At 35.5% G+C, this 23,356-nt stretch overlaps 1 protein-coding gene across 15 annotated transcripts in view; it reads right to left on the bottom strand.

Annotated features, from left to right (window-relative positions):
- Positions 1-78: 78 nt before the first annotated feature.
- Positions 79-23,356, bottom strand: part of ppp1r9a (protein phosphatase 1, regulatory subunit 9A) — a 66,088-nt gene continuing 42,810 nt past the window's right edge. For 3 of the 15 annotated variants that reach the window (XM_051873169.1, XM_051873168.1, XM_051873170.1), the window contains exons 9-21: positions 21,428-21,657; positions 19,710-19,806; positions 18,467-18,614; positions 13,915-13,967; positions 12,125-12,179; positions 11,862-11,913; positions 11,650-11,709; positions 10,842-10,890; positions 9,913-9,957; positions 8,366-8,485; positions 7,416-7,439; positions 6,954-7,136; positions 79-5,057 (exon numbers count right to left, since the gene is read on the bottom strand). In XM_051873169.1, coding sequence (XP_051729129.1) covers positions 4,863-5,057; positions 6,954-7,136; positions 7,416-7,439; positions 8,366-8,485; positions 9,913-9,957; positions 10,842-10,890; positions 11,650-11,709; positions 11,862-11,913; positions 12,125-12,179; positions 13,915-13,967; positions 18,467-18,614; positions 19,710-19,806; positions 21,428-21,657 — 1,311 coding nt within the window. In that variant the 3' untranslated portion in view covers positions 79-4,862. Of the gene's footprint in view, positions 5,058-6,953; positions 8,486-9,912; positions 9,958-10,841; positions 10,891-11,649; positions 11,710-11,861; positions 11,914-12,124; positions 12,180-13,914; positions 13,968-18,466; positions 18,615-19,709; positions 19,807-21,427; positions 21,658-23,356 lie in introns of those variants that run through there. The other 12 variants (XR_007926567.1, XR_007926566.1, XR_007926568.1 and 9 more) reach the window with 12 other exon arrangements.

The raw sequence follows: 23,356 nt of genomic DNA, 5'->3' as shown, positions 1-23,356 counted from the left end.
TCATGAATTGGGTTTGTAATGTTCAAAACATCCACAACTGAATCGAACTTCTTGCACATGAAGAACAACTCGAGACACTTTGGAATGATCTTTCATTGTATTTCTCTGACCAAATATGTCATTTGAAGTGTATTTACAGTCCAACATGACAAACTTTCACAAGGCTTTTAATTTTTTATGAACAAAAATAAAAGATAAAATTGAGTAGTTTTGGAAAGAATGGGTAGGCTATGGCACATTAAGGTCCCTCATGCGGGTATGACAAAAGAAAATACACAGGTTAATGCTCTTTTCTCAGGTGTTTTGCGTGCAGCTCCTCTATATACCCTGACCGACTCTGCTGTATAGTGAGAACAACAAAACAACCCACGAACGAGAAACACATTTCTGTCATCAAATCAGTACGTGATTATCCCTGCACACAGACACATTCAGACAGACAGACCCGGTCTTCAGTCTCCTCATGGAAATTGATTTAAAAACAAACAAACAAACAAAACACCGGGCTTAAAAGCTATTGCTTCAACTTTCACATACAAAAGTCAGTATATAGTAAATGGACAGGCAGGTTAGATTTGGATCTACAGCAGGTTATTTTCCAGTTAGAGGGCTAGAAAGGATTTCATGTTAAGACGAGCATATAAAGATATGTTCACAAGAGCATTGTGAGCTAATGAAGAAACATACTAATTCTCTGACTTTTTGATTACAATGTATAACATTTTTTTTTTGTTTTGGTAATACTTTTTTGCTTCGTAAATAAATAACGTGAACTGATTTACAAACATTTCTTTGATTGGGAACAAAAATAAATAGACTATGACAGACTTCAAATTATTAGAGATAAATAATTCAGTAATTAACAGTGAATATAATCTTACATGGAGTCACATTTGAGTGCTTGTAATAAATCCACAGGGTCATCAGGCACTGCCTGATGTTCTCTGTACAGTGCCCAAGTAACACTGAAGCTGCCTTCATGTTGCTATGGAAATAACCAGTAATTCAAATGTAAACATGAACATCATCACAGATGGGAGAACAGCATGTTTACAAGAATGCAGAATTGAGAAAAATGTGATCTGGACAGAAAAAACTGGGCAGTGAAAAGAACGCAGGCTTAATACTGTTTGACTCGTCAAAGCGGAATCTGAAATGCAAAAGCGACGTCTGTAGGCTACTGTGTTTTGTACACTTGCAATGGATACATAAGGGAAATGTGTTGCATAAATTTTAAAATACAACCCAGGATAAATCGATAGAGGCTATATTGGTTACTCTATGCAGTAAATTACATTATAAAACACTTATTTACCACGTTACGGTGCTCTCTTTGTGAGTGTGACAAATACTGATAAAAAAACAAACAATGGGATCAAACTAAATAAAGTCTATACTGATAAAATAACATACATTACCATTCAAAAGTTTATTCCTGTGATGCAAAGCTGAATTTTTAGCATCATACTCCAGTCTTCAGTGTCACGTGGCCCTTCAGAAATAATTCTGATTTGCTGCTCAAGAAGCATTTCTGTTTATCATCAATGTTTAAAACTGTATATGTTGTTCAGTAAAGGGAACTCAATTCGTTACTCGCACGCTGTGTAGGAAGTTTCATATGCAAACATCCGATGAGTGCGCCCAGAAATCCGCATCTCAAACAGTGTGCAAATACTGATCTGAGCTCTCTTTCACGTCTTCTTATGTCTTGGCAATATCCTTGTAAACATAACATAGTTATGTCTTAACTGAATGTAAACAGTTGAGAAAGAAAACGCATGTGTATCAGTATATTGGATCCGTGCATTCGCTCTTAAAGTGACAGCAGCCTAATAAACCTGCTGCTGTCTGTTTTTAATGTTAAACAACAAAAGACAAAGAACAATCACTAATTGCTAATGACTGAATAACTTCTGTAACTTTGGTAAGGATTAATCTTTGTTTCATGGCTGGTAAAAAATATTTATGGCCGATAAATTTTCTTAAGTCACCGGCCATTGGCAGGTGTAGCAAAAAGTTAGTTTTAGGCCCTGCTTGCAAGTATTAAAAAAAAATCTTACTAACCCTAAACTTTTGAATGGTAGTGTTATGATATTATGGAAGCTTGTTTCCACCATTGAATAAAAAATAAAAAAGGTAATTGCGACTTTTTATCTCTCAATTCTGACTTTTTTCTTTGCAACTGCAAGTTCACATATTGCAATTCTTACTTTTTTCTCAGAATTGCGTGATATAAACTCGCAATTGCGACTTTATCACAATTCTAACTTTATAACTCACAAATGTGAGTATATCTCGCAATTCTGACTTTAAAATTCGCAATTGAGACTATCACACAATTCTGACTTTATAACTCGCAATTGTGACTATCACATAATTCTGACTTTATAACTCACAAATGTGAGTATATCTCGCAATTCTGACTTTAAAACTCGCAATTGAGACTATCTCACAATTCTGATTTTATAACTCGCAATTGCAACTATCACACAATTCTGACTTTATAACTCGCAATTGCAACTATCACACAATTCTGACTTTATAACTCGCAATTGCGACTTTATCACAAGTCTGACTTTATAACTCGCAATTGCGACTTTATATCACGCAATTCTGACTTTATAACTCACAACTGCGACTTTTATATCACGCAATTCTGACTTTATAACTCGCAATTGCGACTTTATATCACACAATTCTGACTTTATAACTCGCAATTGCGACTTTATCACAGTTCTGACCTTATAACTCACAATTGCGACTTTATATCACGCAATTCTGACTTTATAACTCGCAATTGCGACTATCACAATTCTGACTTTATAACTCGCAATTGCGACTTTATATCACGCAATTCTGACTTTATAACTCACAATTGCGACTTTATATCACACAATTCTGACTTTATAACTCGCAATTGCGACTATCACAATTCTGACTTTATAACTCACAATTGCGACTTTATATCACGCAATTCTGACTTTATAACTCGCAATTGCGACTATCACAATTCTGACTTTATAACTCGCAATTGCGACTTTATATCACGCAATTCTGACTTTATAACTCGCAATTGCGACTTTATATCACGCAATTCTGACTTTATAACTCGCAATTGCGACTTTATATCACGCAATTCTGACTTTATAACTCACAACTGCGACTTTATCACAATTCTGACTTTATAACTCGCAATTGCGACTATCACAATTCTGACTTTATAACTCGCAATTGCGACTTTATATCACGCAATTCTGACTTTATAACTCGCAATTGCGACTTTATATCACGCAATTCTGACTTTATAACTCGCAATTGCGACTTTATATCACGCAATTCTGACTTTATAACTCACAACTGCGACTTTATCACAATTCTGACTTTATAACTCACAATTGCGACTTTATATCACGCAATTCTGACTTTATAACTCGCAATTGCGACTTTATATCACGCAATTCTGACTTTATAACTCGCAATTGCGACTTTATATCACGCAATTCTGACTTTATAACTCGCAATTGCGACTTTATCACAATTCTGACTTTATAACTCACAATTGCGACTTTATATCACGCAATTCAGACTTTATAACTTGCAATTGCGACTTTATATCACGCAATTCTGACTTTATAACTCGCAATTGCGACTTTATATCACGCAATTCTGACTTTATAACTCGCAATTGCGACTTTATATCTCGCAATTGTGAGAAAAAAAGTCAGAATTGTGAGATAAAAAGGTGCAATTATCTTTTTTTTTTTATTCTGTGGCGGAAACAAGCTTCTATAGTATATAGATATAGGTCCATTTTAAGTGCACATTTGTCATCTGCTCTACAACATTTGGATGCCGGTAAAATAGACGTGCATTCACACAATCGTGATCCAAACTGTAACCTCAAACCATAAACCATAAAGCACTTCAAAAGGCAGCACTTGGGTCTAACTGAGAATCTACCTCAGGGCGATGGAGAGGGCAGAAGCAGGTAGCTGTGGAATAGAAGCAGCAGAGGGGCTTTTTTCTTGCTTTTTTCTTTTAGAATACAAGTCTCGCATCTTTGGAGAAATCGTTTAGTATCGCATTGCCACCACGTGACTTCCAAAGATCATTAGAAGGTTTCAAGCTCGGAGAAGAACGTACACGTCAGTTGTATTCGACTTGAATACTGGCAGGTCGTTGAAGGAGATCCGAACAGTAGGTTCAAAGTATACAGTGAAATATCCACAATGAGGGTCCGTGATATCTCATTACCCGGAATGGCTTTCTTCTCACAGTAAGGTTTGCGTTCGCCAGTGAATCAGACTGTAGTGGTTCTTTTGAGCAGCACTCAAACTCTAGTCTGAGGTGAAGAGACACTCGACAGCAACACTGTCCATCACTATGACCTGTGCTTTGTCAAAGCAGTCGTATTAAAAACTTTCCCATTTCCTTGAACAAACTATCCTTGTTTTGATAGAAAAATGGCACGTTAGACATATTCATATTTACTTTTTCTGCATATGTACATTGTCTCAATGTCTAAAGGTGCTTGTAATGCAGAGTTATTAACTGTCATGAATGAGTTATGAGCTGATATGCTCCGGTTAACATACATACTCTCCATATGCAAATAAATAGATATTAATCAGACATAAAACACAGGAAACCAAAAAGCAGTGATTATTCTGCTAAAACAAGAAAAAACCTGAATGTTGTTCAGTAAAAATAACAAAATCCATATCTGGACATTTTGGTTTCAATTCATCCAATGGCAGCTCAGTAGCAATAAGCCCCTTTTGCAATGAACTTTGAGTCTCTTGAATCGCTGAACTCATCTGTACTTAAAATGGTGAGATAGTAGTGAGGGTTAAAAAGTACTGTCATTCAGTAGCGCCCTCTCCTGGTCCGGAGGAGTTGCTATTTTTCTGGACCCGTTTCTGAACCTGCTCCAGTTCTTTCTTGCGCTGTTTCTCCATTTTCTCTCTGTTTCTACGAGCTTTTTCCATCAACAACTTCAGATCCTTCAGCTTTTTCTTAAGCAGAGCCCGATCCTGAGAGGACTCTACGCCCAGAGCCTGCCAAAAACACAGGCAAATACACTTACGATATGTTCAGATGGGTCTTAAGAAACTATGCTAATCTCTTAAAGATAACTTTCCCATCACAGGGAAAGCAGATGGGACATGAATTATTCTAGACATTTTAGCATATGGCTGGAAACAGACATTTTCATGCATCAAAACAACACATAACCATCTTATGCACACATTTAATGGACTTAATTACTTAAAAAATATAAAAATAAAATAAACTTTAAACTAAAAAAAAGCTTTTGTTGTAGATAATATTAATCTTAAAAATTTAGATATACTTAAAAGAGAAGATCTAAATATTTAATTTATTTGTGTAATATACAAACATTTTATACTCATAATATATAAATAAATAAATAAAATGCTGTTGAATTGTAAGGGAAAATATCATGCCAGAATAAGTTTTAAATTTAACATCAGCATGTAGTGTGACCAAGACTATTTATATTTGCCATATTAATCATTTGCATCATAGTTTCACATCCTTATAGGAACGCCCAAAACAAGGCTTTCCACCATAGGTTTGTACTAAGTACTAATGTAGTAAGACAATGATATTAAAAGACCAATTTCAATATACAGCTTATTGATGATGCATACTATATTCAGGCAAATAGATGAACCCAGAATAGAACCCAGTTTCTCGTTAAGCGTTATAAATGCAGTTCTTGCCTCACTGTAATGCTTAACCATTTAGCGCATTGTGTTCATATTCTGGGCTCATCTGCTGAATTTGATCTTTTAAAGGATTAGTTCACTTCAGAATTCAAATTTCCTGATAATTTACTCACCCCCATGTCATCCAAGATGTTTATGTCTTTATTTCTTCAGTCGAGAAGAAATTAAGGTTTTGGAGGAAAACATTCCAAGATTTATTTCTATATAGTGGACTTCAAAAGGGACCAGCGGGTTGAAGGTCCAAATTGCAGTTTCAGTGCAGTTTCAAAGGGCTCTACACGATCCCAGACGAGGAATAAGGGTCTTATCTAGCGAAACGATTGGTCATTTTCTAAGAAAAATAAAAATTATATACTTTTTAACCACAAATGCTTGTCTTGCACTGCGCCACGCATTACGAAAGTACCGATCCAGTGTCTACAAAGTGAACGTGCAAAGATTAAGTCAAACTGCCTTTACCAAAAAAAAAAAAAAAAAAAGGGGTAAAACAACGATGTCGGATGATTTTGAAGTTAGAGGAGAAAATGAGATGGAGTTTTTCACCCTATCCGCGGTACTTCCGCCTATATCATGCGTGACCTTCCCAACGTGATTATGTAATGCATGGCGTATCGCAGAGCAGTGCAAGACGAGCATTTGTGGTTAAAAAATATATTAATTTTTTTTTTTTTGGAAAAAGACTTGATAAGACCCTTATTCCTTGTCTGGGATTGTGTAGAGCCCTTTGAAGCTGCACTGAAACTGCAATTTGGACCTTCAACCCATTGGTCCCTGTTGAAGTCCACTATATGGAGAAAAATCCTGGAATGTTTTCCTCAAAAACCTTAATTTCTTTTCAAAAGACATAAACATCTTGGATGACATGGGGGTGAGTAAATTATGAAGAAATTTTAATTCTGAAGTGAACTAATCCTTTAACATTAAGGCATTTTAAGAGTTGCTTTTAGTGATTTAAATACTGCAGCAGGTGCTGTATATGATCACAAGTATCCAAAACTTACATTTTGTTCACATATTATTGTTTTTCTTCTTTTGAGAGGTGATCTAAATATTCGTGGCTTGAAACAGATGGATAATTGACAGACCTGTGCTGCAGTTTTATGGATGTTTTGACCTCCAGGTCTCCGAGCCAGTCATGTGACTGAAAACTATGAATAGAGGGTTAACAGACTAAATCATCCCAACAAATCTGTTCCTCACCTTGAGTGCTGTGCTGTCCAGCTTCAGTAACTGCTCTCCATCCACATTCTTGGCAGTAAAAAGAGAGACATATTGTTCCAGGTTCAAACCCATGAGCCAACATGACACCTGTTGACATGTCCATTCAGTCACACTACGGTTCTGCCACTGATACGGCTTTGGAGGCGGACCGTCATCTAGAATCTGACACACACACAAACTTACGGCACTGGCTGGACAAGGTCACATAGTCATCAGCATTGATTAATTATTTATGTGAACTGGCTTCCATGAATTTTACCTACATTTCTAGAAAGCACAGTTAATATACTTTGAGGAAACAAATGGAATTCATTAATAAAGAAAATTATTGTTTGGGTCACAAATGACCTGCAATAAATGCCAGAACTAGACTAAATTTAAGTGTTTTAAGTGGGAAGAAGAATCATGCTGGGACTCAAGCTCATTAAAACAAAGCCTCACCTCATCTTCAATCATATCCACACTCTAATAAACGCAGCATAAATAACAAGAAAAACATTCAGAGTCAGTAAAAGCCTTTGCTGATCATATACACTTTTCAGGCAGAATATTTTAGCATGCAAGTGATGCTTTAGGGTGTGTTCACACTTGGCAGGTTTGGTTTGAATAAAACAAACTGGTGCGATTGCTCTGTTAATGCGGTTCATTTGAATAAGTGTGAACGAAGTCATCCGAACCAAACAAGCAGACCAAGAACCAACTTTCCAGCTTACCCACCTGTCTGTTTTCAAACAAACTCCAGTGGGGTTTGACTGAAATATGAACACACGGGCCAAAGACATCTAAACGAACCAAAGACAGGACGTGATGTCACAAGATACAGCCCTAAAAAGGGCAGAATGCTCAAGAATACCTGTTTTTTCTCATCATTGTCGCAATGATGTCCATTACAGTTCAGTACAGGTGTCAGAACCACGTCTCCTTTCAGCAGATCTTCGTTTTTGTGTGGCGGAGGAATTCCTGTCATTGTTTTGACTTCTTTACACATTTTATAAGCTTATCACGAGTTCTCAGCTGGTTAAAATACCACCATATGTATGCACATACAATGAGCATGTTTAACCCAGAACACAGCATTGTTTTGGATGTTCGGTAAGCTCCGTCGCAAAATATATGTCATAAAAACAGTTTTTTCCCCCTTTGGGTTTTACCCTTTTGGGTAAAAATGAGAGTGTCAATGCTAAGCGAACCAGCACAAAATGTATAATTTCCTTTTTTGGTCCAGACCAAAAGAATCAAATTAAAAGTGTGAACACACCATACTTCAGTTAGAGGATTATAAAAGAAAGTCATAGAGATTTGGAGCAATGTGAGGCTGAGAAAATACTGACAGGATTTTCACTTTTGCATCTCTTTAAACAGAGACATCAGGTTAAATGTACAAACATCACCTCATCTGAGGATAGCGTTAGTGTTTGCGATCGGCCAGACACCTTAACGTCGGTCAGGGCACCACTGATCTCTGTGGAGCTCGTGCTGCTGAGGCTGAGGTCATCAGTGACACCAGGACCCTGAAGAGAGACATAGACAGAGATACACCTGTAAGACACAATTGTTATCTGATTGACACGTTTACCCTTGTACCATGTTGATTGGCATGAATTGTTTCCCCATTTCTTGAGAGGTAATTATGTAATTATTTTTCCTCCATTCTGATTGTTTTATTGATTATGACAAAGGTTTATCAGTGTAATTAATGTTGATTGACAGTTAAACCAATTAAGTCTCTTAAAATTATTGTGACAACCCGACAAATTGCTTTGAGTATATTGATACTGTCACTCAAATGATTATCATGATAATTTGTTACTGAGTAATTGATTTGCATTTTTAAAGGGGTCCTATTATGCTTTTTTACATTTGCAACTGTGTAATGTTGTTGATAAGGGGCGTGACATTTCCGAAACACATTTGAAGCGGTTGACCAATCACGACACACTGTTCCAGTCGACTAATCAGAGCACATTGTGCTTTTCAGAAGGAGGGGCTTCACAGAGACAGGAACTAAACAGAGCGTTACTGACAGACTAGGGAGGGGAGGTGCGGCAACAATGTCAAATATGTGAAAAATAATGTTTTTTGAACATTCATACATGAAAACCTATTCTAGTAGAGCCCAAAAACTAAATCAAGACTTTGTAAAAGGGCATAATAGGTCCTCTTTAAATGAATGCATTCGGGGAAAGTCTTTCAACACGTGTAATCAACTAACATGATGCATTTGAATATGATTCTGATTAGATATTCTGAACACAAGGTCACAGGGTTGAGAATCAAATGGCATTATGTGGCATACTTTGTTCACTGGTCACTTTCTGTCATCTAAAATGTTGCCAAAAAGCTTCAGAACTCAAAGTTAGTGCTTTTCTGTCAATGTCAAACTTGCATTCACTAAATTTTTTTGAAGAAGCACACTCTCGTCCCTGTAGAGACTATCCAGACAGATGAGATGGACATGTTTACCAGCCTGCTTGTCTCTAACATCTCAAAGCCTCTGAGAGAGATTCTGACCTGATTATGAAAATACTCTGAATATTTTGGACTATTCATTTGCACAGAGGTGATTCATTCAAAGCTACAGTAATTTAATGCCTAGACTCAGCATGGGTAGCTGGCCATATTTTACTTCTGTCCTTTAGACATTTGCACAAAGCATTAATACAAGAATTCATTTATCCCAGGAGCACAGCCTGAGCAAAGTCACTTTTTGTGAGGTTCATGTAGAGTATGAGAAGAAGAAGAAAACATTAAAAGAATGCATGCAGCTGAATTAAATTCCCCAATTTCAGCTCCAAAACAGTCCATTTAAATGTGTGAATCTCTATAATAATTAAGCAAATAAAACAGTAATGTGCAACTATGTCTACAGCTAAAAGCAAAGATTTTTTTTTTTATCCGATTAGCCTTGGATCTGAACAAACAAGACGTGATACAGTACCACGTAATATGAATAGGAGAAGAAGCGTGGCCAGGAAAGAGATTTCTGTTCAACGGAAATGTAACAAACCAGAGGGAGATTATGTCACTAAACAAGCAGTAGGCATTCATATTTGAAACTGATTGCAGTTTCTTTTAAACCAGCTATCAATAAAAACATATACACTACTACATACATACACACACTACTATGGAAGCTTGTTTCTGCCACTGAATAAAAAATAAAAAAGGTAATTGCGACTTTTTATCTCACAATTCTGACTTTTTTCTCAGAATTGCATGATATAAAGTTGCAATTGAGAGTTATAAAGTCAGAATTGCAAGATATAAACTCGCAATTGTGAGAAAAAGTCAGAAATGCAAGAAAAAAAGTCAGAATTGCGATAACTTGCATTTGAGAAAAAAGTCAGAATTGCGCAATTTCTCACACTTCTGACTTTTTTCTCAAATGCAAGTATCGCAATTCTGACTTTCTTCTGCTTACCAAGGCTATTTGAACAAAAATACAGTAAAAACAGTAAAATTGTGAAATATTATTACAATTTCAACTAACTTTTCAGTACTGTTGTAATTTATTGTTGTGATGCAAAGCTTAATTTTCAGCATCATTACTCCTTCAGAAATCATTTTAATATGCTGATTTGCTACTCAAGAAACATTTCTTTTTCTTCTTATTATCTCCTGAAAGTGGTAATGATGCTTAATGAATGAAGTGTTTTTTTTTCCGGGATTCTTTGATGATTAGAAAGTTCAAAAGAACAGCATTTATTCGAAATAGAAATATTTTGTGATATTATAAATGTCTGTACTGTCACTTTAATCACTTTGGAAAACTAAATACCTCTTTGCTGATCCCAAACTTCTAAACATGTGTATACTATACATATACATACAGTATATATGTGTGTGTGTGTGTGTGTCTTTTCTCACCTTGCTCTTGCATCTTTCAGGGCTGTTTTCTGCTGAAGGCCCTGTGGAGCTAAAGATAAGTGACTGGTTATTGAAACATGCACAGTGAATGACTGGCACACGGCACAGATGCAGGCAAGAGCTGAGACAAATCATACTTACAGGCCAAAGCTGCATTCATAACACTGCTGCTTTAAAGACTTAAGGTTCAGCTTTAGCTTTAATTTAGTTTTTTTTTTTTTTTGCATTGTATAATTTGCAGTGTTAAAAAGTCAATTGTAAATCTCGGTTGGAATCCAGGAACTGTGACGCTGTGTGATACAACCATTCTGTATATATTCTCAGAGGAAATAAAATCCTTCATTTAGCCTTGCTTCTGCTGAGCAATTCTTAATCATTGATTAAGCAATTCTTTGAATCAGTGAAGATTCATTCAAATGCAAAATGTGTGTGTGCATCCTGCAGTCTGGCACAGCTGAGACGTCCAACCCAGTCCATATGAATTAGGTGTGTACGCTCAGGAAAAAAAATTAAATAAAGAGAAAAAAAAACACACATTAAATACAAGCTGAAAAGCCAAAAGGTGCATAAAAAGTGCTCAGTGAAAGAGGTGAAAAAGTTTTTCAGTTACTTTTTCATCTTACTCCAAGGACACATGGACACATTTTGACCTCCTAATACAGATTTTGTACGATTTTTTCCCCTTGGATTGAGTATGGAAGCTCTTTTTTCCTTGCAGTCCAGAAGACCTCAGTTTTAAGGCACACCTGGGCACATACTACAAAGCAGGCTGTATGTTATCACTTATATTAGATATGTGGTGCTTTACCTTTTACCAGGAGATCCTTTTGGATTCTGCTCTTTCCCGTTGCTTTTCCTCAGAGTAGATCTGAAAATATTAGCAGAAGCTTGTTACATTTTCCAACAAGAGACATAAGAATGTTTATCAGTAATATGTATACAGTTCCTTTTATTGAATCTACACTACTATATATATAATTTTTCTTCACATTTACAAATGAAGAATTAGCACCAACATACCCCAAGTCAAGTATTTTTTTGCCATGTTTTTCATCTCGACTTGCTGAAGAGCCTGTAGAAAAAAAACAGACATTAAGAGACAATCATCATTCAACAAGATACAACATTTACTGTACAGAGGCAATATTCATTACTTCTTGTTATATTATCTTTTCTTTTGGGACTTCTTTCTTTATTGTGTCTCTCAGGCCTTAAGCATAATTCATAATTCACTAGGCTTGTAATTGAGCCCTAATCAGGTATTAATGGTTTGGTGCGTTTACCCTCATTATCAGCCTCTGTGGCACCAGACACTCTGGAGGATTGAGACCTAGAGCCCTACAGACAAAAACGAGAGAGAGAGATGTTTAACATTCATGAAAGAAAGCTCTTTGCAACAATAAGCTGTTTCCTGTCTTTTTTCTGACACAACAGTACTTCCTTCTGTTTCTCAGCAGAGGCATATTATTGTTATTACAGACACTTACAACAGCTAGTCTGACTTTTGAATCTGGGAGAGAATACCCTGTAACCAATGTTTTCTAAGGTAACCTGAAAAATATGCTAAACAGGTAGAAATAGACCCTTCAGTAGCAATATTTTGTAACTTGATATTACCATATAATAAGGACAACTTATACAATAACATGTTCTAGCTTTGCCCACATTTTGTGATCCTATCCTATCCTATCCTATCCTATCCTTTCCTATCCAAGAGCTACTGTCAGAAAAGAGAACTAACTCAATTAATTTTGACTTTTGACCATAAATGGAGAAAATAGCGACAACTGTGGCCAATCATACAACAGAAATGCATTCAAATGTTAAAGAGGACCTATTATGCCCTTTTACAGTCTTGATTTTGTTTTTGGCATTTACTAGAATATGCTTGAATGTTCAAAAAACACCTTATTTTTCACATATTTGTCATTGTTGCAGCTCCTCTCTTCCCAGTCTGTCAGTAACGTTCTGTTTAGTTCCTGTCTCTATGAAGCCCCTCCTCCTGAAAAGCGCAATGTGCTCTGGACTCTGGTCAGCTGGACTGTGTTGTGATTGGTCAACTGCTTCAAGCGTGTTTTGTAAATGTCACGGCCTTTACTATAACCGCGTTAGATCTGAGGTGGAAAAACAGCATGTCTTGGACATAAAGAAAACACTACTAATGCAACTCAACCAGGCCTTGGAGTGACATCGCACTTTGTAACTTTGCATTAAATATTATTTCACACACAAAGTGTTCAAAATGCACAGAATAAGCATGTCTAATGTGTTTTAACAAGAATTTGAGTATGACAGAAAATAAAATAAAAATAAAAAATATTTATAGAAGATTTACTCATTTAACTTGTTTTTAATTATTCAGTTTGGGTTAAAGTATGGTGCATTATAAAAAACTAAAGTAAACTAGCCAGAAAATATGATATATAAACATTATTTTAGTTATTACACAGAGAGATATATAGGCTGCAGCATTCCCAAATCAAACCCGAGTTTGCTGACTTTTTTCACAGAGTTTGCTGTCTTGTAAACATGTGCACGCGGCAGATGATGTAAAACACAAAGCTTACCTCATTCATGTGCAGCAATGGATGACATGAGGCTTTTATTTATTTATTTTTATTTATTTATTTATTTACCTTTATATGTGAATGTTGTACACCTCCCCATGTTAACAAACTTTCAAGACTATCAAGTTTATAAGTGACCAACTTATAAAAACAAATTTATAGCTGTCTTTGTAAAGAAATGCTCACTTTATATGTAGCTTCGAGCCGCTGCTGTGACGCTGTACAAACACTTCCAGTGTGAATACTCGCATGTCTCTGCAGCTGCAGTGACGATGTAGTTACGCTCACGAGCTGCTCACACGCCGCTTAAGCTTGCAGTGTGAAACGGGCGTAAAGAAAGATAAAAATGTAAAAAAGCATAATAGGTCCTCTTTAATGGAGTATTCTGTGACTATAGAAACCTGACATATTCTACACATACTCATGAATTGTTAAATATGAGATTAGAATCGACTTCCACTCTTTATCAGTGAAAGGTGTCTGGTGTGTGTGAAAGTGAGTCTCACCCTCTCGTCTCTCTCAGTGTGATTTCCATGGGCTCCTGTCAGCTCGTCCAGTTCTACCACACAAAACAGATCCATAATATAATATAATATAATATAATATATAATACACAGAACAGTAACACAATAGCAAAACAGAACATTTCTGAAATTAAATCAATACTTAATAAGAAATTAATACTTTTATTCCGCAAGGATGCATTAAATTGATCAAATGTGACTGTAAAGGCATTTATAACGTAACATAAGATTTCTATATCAAATAAATGCTGTTCTTTTTAAATTTAATTTCTACTAAAAATATTATTACCATTTCCACAGCACAACTGTTTTCAACATTGATAATAGTAATAATAAATGTTTCTTGAGCAGCAAATCAGCATATTAGAATGATTTCTGAAGGATCATGTGACACTGAAGACTGGAGTAATGATGCTGAAAATTCAGCTTTGATCACAGGAATAAATTACATTTTAAAATATAGATTAAAAAAAAAGTTATTTTAAATTGTAATAATTACAATTTAAAATAACTTCAATTAATTTCACAATATTACAGTTTTTACTGTATTTTTGATCAAATAAATGCAGCTTTGCTGAGCATAAGAGTTTAAAAAAATCTTACTGACACCAAACTTTTGAACAATAGTGTATGTGTCTGCTTAAACAAGTAACACACAAAAATGACACGTTCCTGACTGAACAACATTCACAGTGCAATGTGGAAAAAGTATGTGATTTTCAGTAGCTCATAATATCTCTTAAAGCTAAATTGGAGCCCAAACAATGAAAAACACTTAGAAAAATACACCTTCTGGACTGGCCCAGTCAGAACTCTGACCTCAACCCGACTGACTCTGACCTCATGCTTTGGCACGACCTCAAGAGAGCGCTGCACACCAGACATTACAAGAACTGTAGCTAAAATCAAAGAGGAATTGGGTAAAAAAATCCTTCTGACCATAGTTCTGGCCTGATCTGCAATTATGGAAAACATGTGGAGGACGTTTGGTGCTACCAAAGGCGGGACAACCAGTGCTTTTTTTACTTACTTTTTCCACCCTGTATTGAATATTTACATACTGTGTCCAATACATACACCACTGTTCAAAAGTTTGGGGTCAGTAAGATTTTTTCTTTTGAAAGAAATTAATACTTTTATTCAGCAAGTGACAGTAAAGACATTTACAAAGATTTTATTTCAAATAAATGTTGTTCAATTGAACTAATGTATCAAGGTTTTCAACATTGATAATAGTAATAATAAATGTTTCTTGACCAGCAAATCAGCATATTAGAATGATTTCTGAAGGATCATGTGACACTGAAGACTGGAGTAATGATGCTGAAAATTCAGCTTTGATCACAGGAATGAAAATTATTCAAGTATAGTTATTTTAAATTGTAATATTTTACAATATTACAGTTTTTACTGTATTTTTGATCAAATAAATGCAGCCTTGGTGAACATAAAAGACTTCTTTCAAAAACATTAACAAAAATCTTACTGACCCCAAACTTTTGAACAATAGTGTACATGAAATCATATAATTATTTGTGTACTGTGTGTTCGTCTATTGTGATTTTATTGAAAATCAGATTCAATTTTATGATGGATTTTCATGTATTATTTTAACATGGAAAAAATTGCATACAGAAGCTTTAAGCTCAAAAGGACACAAATCTGGATGCCACAATCAAATATTGGTGTACTTTGGCTGATGAAAACACGTAATCCTGCAACAGACTGCTGGCTAGTATGTTTATATGTTAGATTGTCCTGTAGCGCCATATGCTGTTTATGGATATTTGAATTGAAATGGGCTGAGAGGTTTCCTGCAGAAGAGCCTTTTAGTATACTGAAGCGTCCCTGCGGCAGCACTTCCTCATAATCTGCCTCATTCAGTCACAATGCATCCAATCAGCTTTCCTGCGCTGTCCGCTCTTATCACAGTGATCATAGCGGATTCAGAATAGGCAGATTTGAAGGGCCAGTGCACCCATTGCCATTGAGTGTGTGAGGTGTGAAGCATCAAGAGCCTGAGATGAACAGTGCTGCTTTAATTTCATTAACAAATCTCAGTTGTGTGCAGCTGCAAGGTCAGAGTTCAAAGTGAGAGAGAGTGCAAGGGCCACAGAGTAAAATGAGATACTGTTACATAACAGGCAGAAAGTGATCGCTGTGTTAAATTTGACACATATGAGACTATGAGTGTCCCTGAATATTGTCTGTTCAGTGTATTGAAAAATACAGTATAAATGAATTTTTACTTGAATTATTATTATAATGATTATTATTACTACTACTGTCATGCTTAATACACTCTTTAAAATAAAGGTTCTGTAAAGGAACTGATGGTTCTATGATGTTACGAATCCTGTCTCGTGTTGTCCTGTCTTGTGTTTAAAGAGTGTATTCTTGTTCCTATTGTTCCAGTGTTTCACTTCCTGTGTTTAGTTCCTGTTTGCCAATAGTAACCCTCAATAATGATTCATTGTTCACACCTGTTCCTTGTTTCCTGCCCTTGCTATATTATGTATTTAATCCCAAGTGTTTCTTCTGTTCTTTGTCTGGTGTTGTCCTTTATGGATGTGATGTGCACTTTTGTTTTAGTTCAGTTCCTCCGTGTTCCTTCCTACCTGGATTTATTTTTGCTGTTTTGTTTAACCTCTGGTCCTCTTTGTTTAGGGGTCAGGAAAACCAATGTAATATATTTTAGTTTAATAATATTTTTTGATTATTATTTAACATTTTATGATACTATGCAATATTTATACAATTATTATTAGCTATTTTTCCCCACTGAAAATAATACACAATTTTTTTTCTAATATATTTTAAAATTATTTTTCAATTAAAGCAGTATTCCATGTTAAAATAGAGACAAGGCATTTAAAATCCAATTTTTTGAAAGTAAATTAGTGCCATCTGGTGGGAGTAAAAAAAGAAAAACTTATGTAATGCCATGGTGTAACCACTAGATTCCTTATAAATTCTCTAGTGTTTTTTAGACATAAATACTTATTTTTATTTAGTTGTGGATTTGGATTTATATTTAGACATTCTCAAAGACAACTCTTTGTCAAGGTTTAGATTTTTTTTTGTTTGAAATGTTGATTTGAAGTGTCAGTTTTTGCATTAAAGGGTTAGTTCACCCAAAAATTAAATTTACTCACCCTGACGCAAGAGCCAGCCAATACTGAGTCTGCGTTTGGACGTAAACACGGAAGCCTGCACTGAGTTCACTACGTATGACAGCGGTTCAAATTGTTGAATAAAGTTATTTTTGTTTTGTTTTTGCACACAAAAAGTATTCTCGACGCTTCATAACATCAAGGTTGAACCACTTTAGTCACGTTGTTTATTTTAACCATGTTTTTACTACTTTTCTGGACCTCAAAAGGTGCAATGACGTTGCTGCCTATGTGTGGTTCAGATACCCTTGGATTTCATCAAAAATATCTTAATTTGTGTTCCAAAGATGAACGAAGGTCTTACAGGTGTGGAACGACATGAGGGTGAGTAATAAATGACAGAATTTTCATTTTTGGGTGAACTAACCCTTTAATATTACTACAGTCAAACCTGAACACAGAGGAGGACATTTTGTTACACATAACATCAAAATTCAATAAAAATGTAACAAAAATGATCAAGTATGTTTTATCACAGCCTAATAAATCTGGGTCTGATCTGATTTCAACCTCTCATTTGAGTCTTTTAGCTCGATTTTACCATATCGTTACAGCCACACCAGTTAATTTGTGTGTGTATAATACTGTGTTGCGTGTGTGTGTGTCTCTGCGTGTGTGTTTGAGTGGGTATGTCTGTTTTGTACTGTCGATGTTTTAGAGTGTAACCTCTTCCTTGCTGTTCCTTTTACTGCTTTGTGGCTGAATTATTGATTTTATTTCACACATTTGCAAAAACTTGCTCTGTGTTAGTCACGCTAGTTCATACATATGTGTGTGGAGGGAGGGGGGTGGATGTGTCTATTTTGCACTCTTGAAATTTTAAAGTGTCACCCCTTCATTGCTGTGCACTTTTTTCTGCACATTATTTCCTATGTAGGTCATTTTTGACCGTGAAGGAGCCAAGTGTGACTATTTTTTTTCTCTCTACCTTTTACCATATCCAAAAAAAGGTTCTTCAGATTATTAAAAAATTTTTCACACTAAGAAAAAAAGTGTTCTTTTAAGAACTGTCACACATTGACATATTTCCCCCTCTGGAGTAGCTGAAATCCTTCTAATTTCCTCCCATCTTTCTGATAAGCACAGCTTTAAAAGAGACTGATAAGTAAATCTGTCCTGTGTATTAATTGTTTCCTCTCACATGATGATGATGATGATGACCATCTGTTACCTGCATGGTGCTTCACCTACACCATATATTAATAGTTTTAGTGCAAATAAATGACCTGCTGTACTTGATAATGTGTGTCCTGCTATGTAAGTGTGTTTACATGAGTTCTAGTTTGAGGACACTTGTCAAACAGAAGACTGATGTTAATTTTGGTAATTAATGTGTGTGTATGTGCGTGTTTGTGACTCACCCGCTGCAGTGACACTTGTCCTTGGGCACTGTAAGGCTGTCAGTCTCTCAGTCAGCTGGGCTCGGCTCTCAGCGCTGTTGTTGTTATTGTTTACCTGGATGCCATTTTGCTTCATCAGTTGCATCAGCTCTGACTCCAGAGTAACAATCTATACAAAAGCACATATGCGATAGTTTTTATACACTATAGATATGGAATATATATAGAAGACTCTTATGCTCACCAAGGCTGCATTTATTTGATGAAAATACAGTAATATTGTAAAATATTACAATTTAAAATAACTGATTTCTACTTTTATTGCTGATTTGGTGCTCAAACAACAGTCCGTATTACTATCCCTGTTGAAACCATTTGTACTGCTTAATATTAGTCTTTTTTTTTTCTCAGAGATTCTTTGATGAATATGAAGTTAAAAACAAAATGTATTTGAAACAAATCTTTTATAACATTATAAATGTTTTTAGCTCACTTTTGATTCATTTAATGCGTCCTTGCTGAATAAATGTATTAATTTTTTTTAAAAACAAAAAATATTTTAAACTGAAGTATATAATACCCCCATATGAAAAAAACCCTCTTTTAAGATGGATTTTATAAGTATGAATCATATCTAACTATGATAAAAGTATGTACTGTGATATTTTATTTATTTATTTATTTTTAAAGTTATATTTATGGGCTTTTTGTGCCTTTATTCAGAGAAGACAGTAGAGAGCAGACAGGAAAGCATTGGGTGGAGAGAGGGGGGCAGGATCGGCAAAGGACTTTGACACAGTAATCGAATTCGGGTCGCCGTCAACGCATTTGTGCCATATGTCGGCACACTAACCACTAGGCTATCGGCACTGACCGTACTGTGATATTTAAAATAAATAATAAAAATTTCTGATACTGATTGTCCAAACATATTGTCAGACGGTGGACATCACTACAAATTAATAGTGCATGCTAATAGCATCGTTCACTTTCACCTGACTTTCAGCAAATCACTTAGGACTACTGGGCATTACATCACCCAATTAATATTCACAAGGCAAACTGACGAGGTTTGTAATGTTTTCATATTGTTCCTACGCTTGTTTCGTTAAAATTTCCAGCAGAACAATATATACTGTGATATATCTTTTCCATATGGGCTCACAAGCTGACTAATGAAAACGGACTTTGTATGATTTCACAGTCTGAGACAGTAGCAATGAAATGCACTGACATGTGCGTATGTGTGTGTGCAGATAATTACCCTCACTTGAAGACTCTGGATTTCAGCCAAATGAGCCTTTTCCGCCTCCTCCAGCCTCTTCTTCTCTGCATCTTCCCTCTGTGCAAACTCCATCTCTCTGAAAGCAAGCAAAGAGAGAGATTTGGAGAAAAGCCAATAATGTTTGTGCTCATATATGGGCTGAGATGGGTTTATGTGGACCCATTAGTCTATTTTGAAGGGCTTCGAGAACAGAGAGCCTCATTATCAAGCAAATAACAAAAAACGATTCCATCAAACTACTGTCAACTGAAATATCATGCCGTCTCATGACTGCTTACTCAGGCTTGTTGGCATGGACAGACAGCGCCTCTGTGGTTAACTATGGTGATAATGCCTGAAGGGAAACTGCAATTAAAGGCAGTCAAGCTCCAGAGGAGAGGAGTTGTGATAGAAATGACCACAGAGATCAGCTCACGCACTCCGCTGCTCATGATTTCCATTAGTTTGGTTTGAGAAATGTGCGCAGTGTGATTCTCTCAGTAGACATCACCACCCTCAGCCATACAGACATTATGAAACTGTCTGTGTGATGTTATAAACTCAATCGTAACATCTTTTCATTTATAACCTAGGCTGCATTTAGGCACACAATCTGCCCTGTTGAAAAGACTTGGATGATTTGGATGATGGTCAAGTTTCTTTGCCAGAAAGACCATGTCAATCGATCAGCTTCACCAGCTATGTCAGCATAAACCTGGTCCAGCTTGACAACTGTGTTTACAGTAAGACAGACATTGCATAAAAATGGCTACAAGCCTTTTCTTGTCACCCGGGCTCTGTGCCAAAACATAGTGAGCTGCCTACATACAGAATCACAAACAAGCTCTACTGAAAAACAAGTACAAGCGCTACTGAAATCAACAGAGTCGTGCCTTCTTATTTACACTACCATTTAAAAGTTTTGGGTCAGTAAGATTTTTTTTTAAAGAAATTAATACTTTTATTCAGCAAGGATGCATTAAATTGATCAAAAGTGACAGTAAAAGTATTTATTTTTGAAATAAATGCTGTTCTTGTGAACTTTCTTTTCATCAAAGAATGCTGAAAAATAAAACGTATCATAGTTTCCACAAAAATATTAAGCAGGACAACTGTTTTCAACATTGATATTAATAAGAAGTGTTTCTTGAGCACCAAATCAGCATATTTGAATGATCATGTGACACTGAAGACTGGAGTAATTGTGATTTGACATCACAGGAATAAATTATATTTTAAATATATTAAAATAGAAAACCGTTATTTTAAATTGTAATAATATTTCACAATATTACTGTTTTTACTGTATTTTTGAGCAAATAAATGCAGCCTTGGTGAGCAAAATGACTTCTTTCAAAAACCGACCCCAAACGTTTGAACAATAGAATAAAGTGTTTCCAATTTGGGTTGCTTATGAGGTTCCACAATGGTTAGGATGCTGCCTAAGAAGACAGCTCCCTATGTAGGCAGCAGTTTAGAAACAGTAAGTTTAAAAACAGTGCTCCTTTAGAAAACTCAGAAGCTCTTTTGCTGCCATTTATGGTAATCAGCTCATTTGTGGTCTTTTGTGATAGAATGGTAACCATATAATCAAGACACTTGTCTTCAGCACAGCGATGCTTTTGTAATTACCTGAAATGTAATAATTATTCTCTTGGAATTCTCTTATGTTTAGGGGACGTAGTTAAAGAACTCTTAGATCATCTCAGTAAATGTACCTCTGCTGGAAGTCCTTAATGAGCTTCTTGGCCTTGTTGTACTTCTTCTCCAGGGTCTGATACTGACTCTGGGCCTCCTTCAGATGCTCGTTGACCGTATGGCACAGCGTCTGAGCCTCGATCCAATAGCTCTCCAGTTTTAGCATCCTCTCCTTGTTATCCTCGATGCTTTGCTTGAGCTGGGTCTTCTCTCTCTCCCACCGTGCCTTCTCTTTTTCCACTGCAGCCAGCTAAATAGAGAGACCAGGATGGAGACAGAGGGAGGAAATGAAAGTAAATATGCAACAAAGTCAATAAAGCATATGGTGAACAATAAAGACAACATGAAAACAAAATAGACCCTATTAACTTTTCTAAGAAATTTTCCTGGTATTATTGTGCATGCTACTGTTTATTCAGATAGATAGATAGACAGATAGACAGAATGATAGATAGAATGATAGACAGAACGATAGATAGATAAAATGATAGATAGATAGAACGACAGATAGAATGATAGATAAAACGATAGAATGACAGATAGAACGATAGATAAAACGATAGATAGAACGATAGATAGATAGATAGAAAGATTAATAAATCGATAGAACGATGGATAGAATGATAGGTAGATAGATAGAACGATAGAGCAATAGATAGAACGACAGATAGAACAATAGATAGATAAAACGATAGAACGATAGATAGACCGATAGATAGATAAAACGATAGATATAATGATAGATAGAATGATAGAATGACAGATAGATAAAACAATAAATAGATAGAATGATAGATAGATAGAAAGATTAATAAATCGAAAGAACAATGGATAGAAAGATAGATAGATAGAACGATAGAACAATAGATAGAAAGACAGATAGAACAATAGATAGAACGATAGATAGAATGATAGATAGATAGATAGAACGATAGACAGAATGATAAATAGATAGAACGATAGAATGATAGATAGCATGATAGATAGAACAATAGATAAATAGAACGATAGATAGAAGATTAATAGAACGATAGATAGAATGATAGAACGACAGATAGAACGATAGATAGAAAGATAGAACAATAGATAGAATGATAGAACAATAGATAGATAGATAGAACAATAGAATGATAGATAGATAGAACAATAGAACAATAGATAGAACGATAGATAGAAAGATAGATAGAAAGATTAATAAATCGATGGATAGATAGAACGATAGAACAATAGATAGATAGAACGGTAAATAGATTGTTAGATGGAATGATAGAACGATAGATAAATAGAACGATAGATAGAACGATAGATAGATAGACAGATAGATAGATAGATAGATAGATCGAGGACACTAGTCTACAAATTTTCCACATTTTTTTAAATCCTCTTTTTACTTTCATCTACATTCGTTCATTTTTAATTGTTCTGCAGTGTGATGAATGGCTAGTATAAAATATTATGCCAAGCAAAATACTGTTCTGAATGATGTATAGCAGCACACTGCAGGACACGCCCTCTTCCCAAAAGTATTTCACGTCAGCTACCCCTACTGTATATGCAGAGTCTGTAAACCAGGGCAAATGACTATGAAGACTTAAAAAAGCACAGCTTAATCAGCCTAGACATCATCAACATGAAGAAACTGTAAATCCAAAATCCAGCAAAATCTCACACTAATAAGATAAGAAGCTGTGCGCATCCAATTTATATGCACATGCATTCAGAAATATATGGCCTGAAGGAGAGCATCACAAAATATACAACTGCCTTAATATAAAAGGGAAAATATTATTATTACCCAATTAAACGGATAGAGGGAATTATCACAAGAAACAAAATATGTTTCATATCAGCCAGAGGAGCATCAATAGCTTTGCTCACACCGTACACAAGTTCAAATTTAGCCCTGTCAGACCGCATTGGTCATTTTACAAGTGGTGAAATCTGATTAG

Source organism: Ctenopharyngodon idella, chromosome 19, assembly GCF_019924925.1.
Source record: "Ctenopharyngodon idella isolate HZGC_01 chromosome 19, HZGC01, whole genome shotgun sequence".
NCBI classification, from domain to species: Eukaryota; Metazoa; Chordata; class Actinopteri; order Cypriniformes; family Xenocyprididae; genus Ctenopharyngodon; species Ctenopharyngodon idella.
The sequence above is the reverse complement of the archived record's forward strand: the minus strand, read 5'-3'. Positions and strand labels throughout refer to the sequence as shown.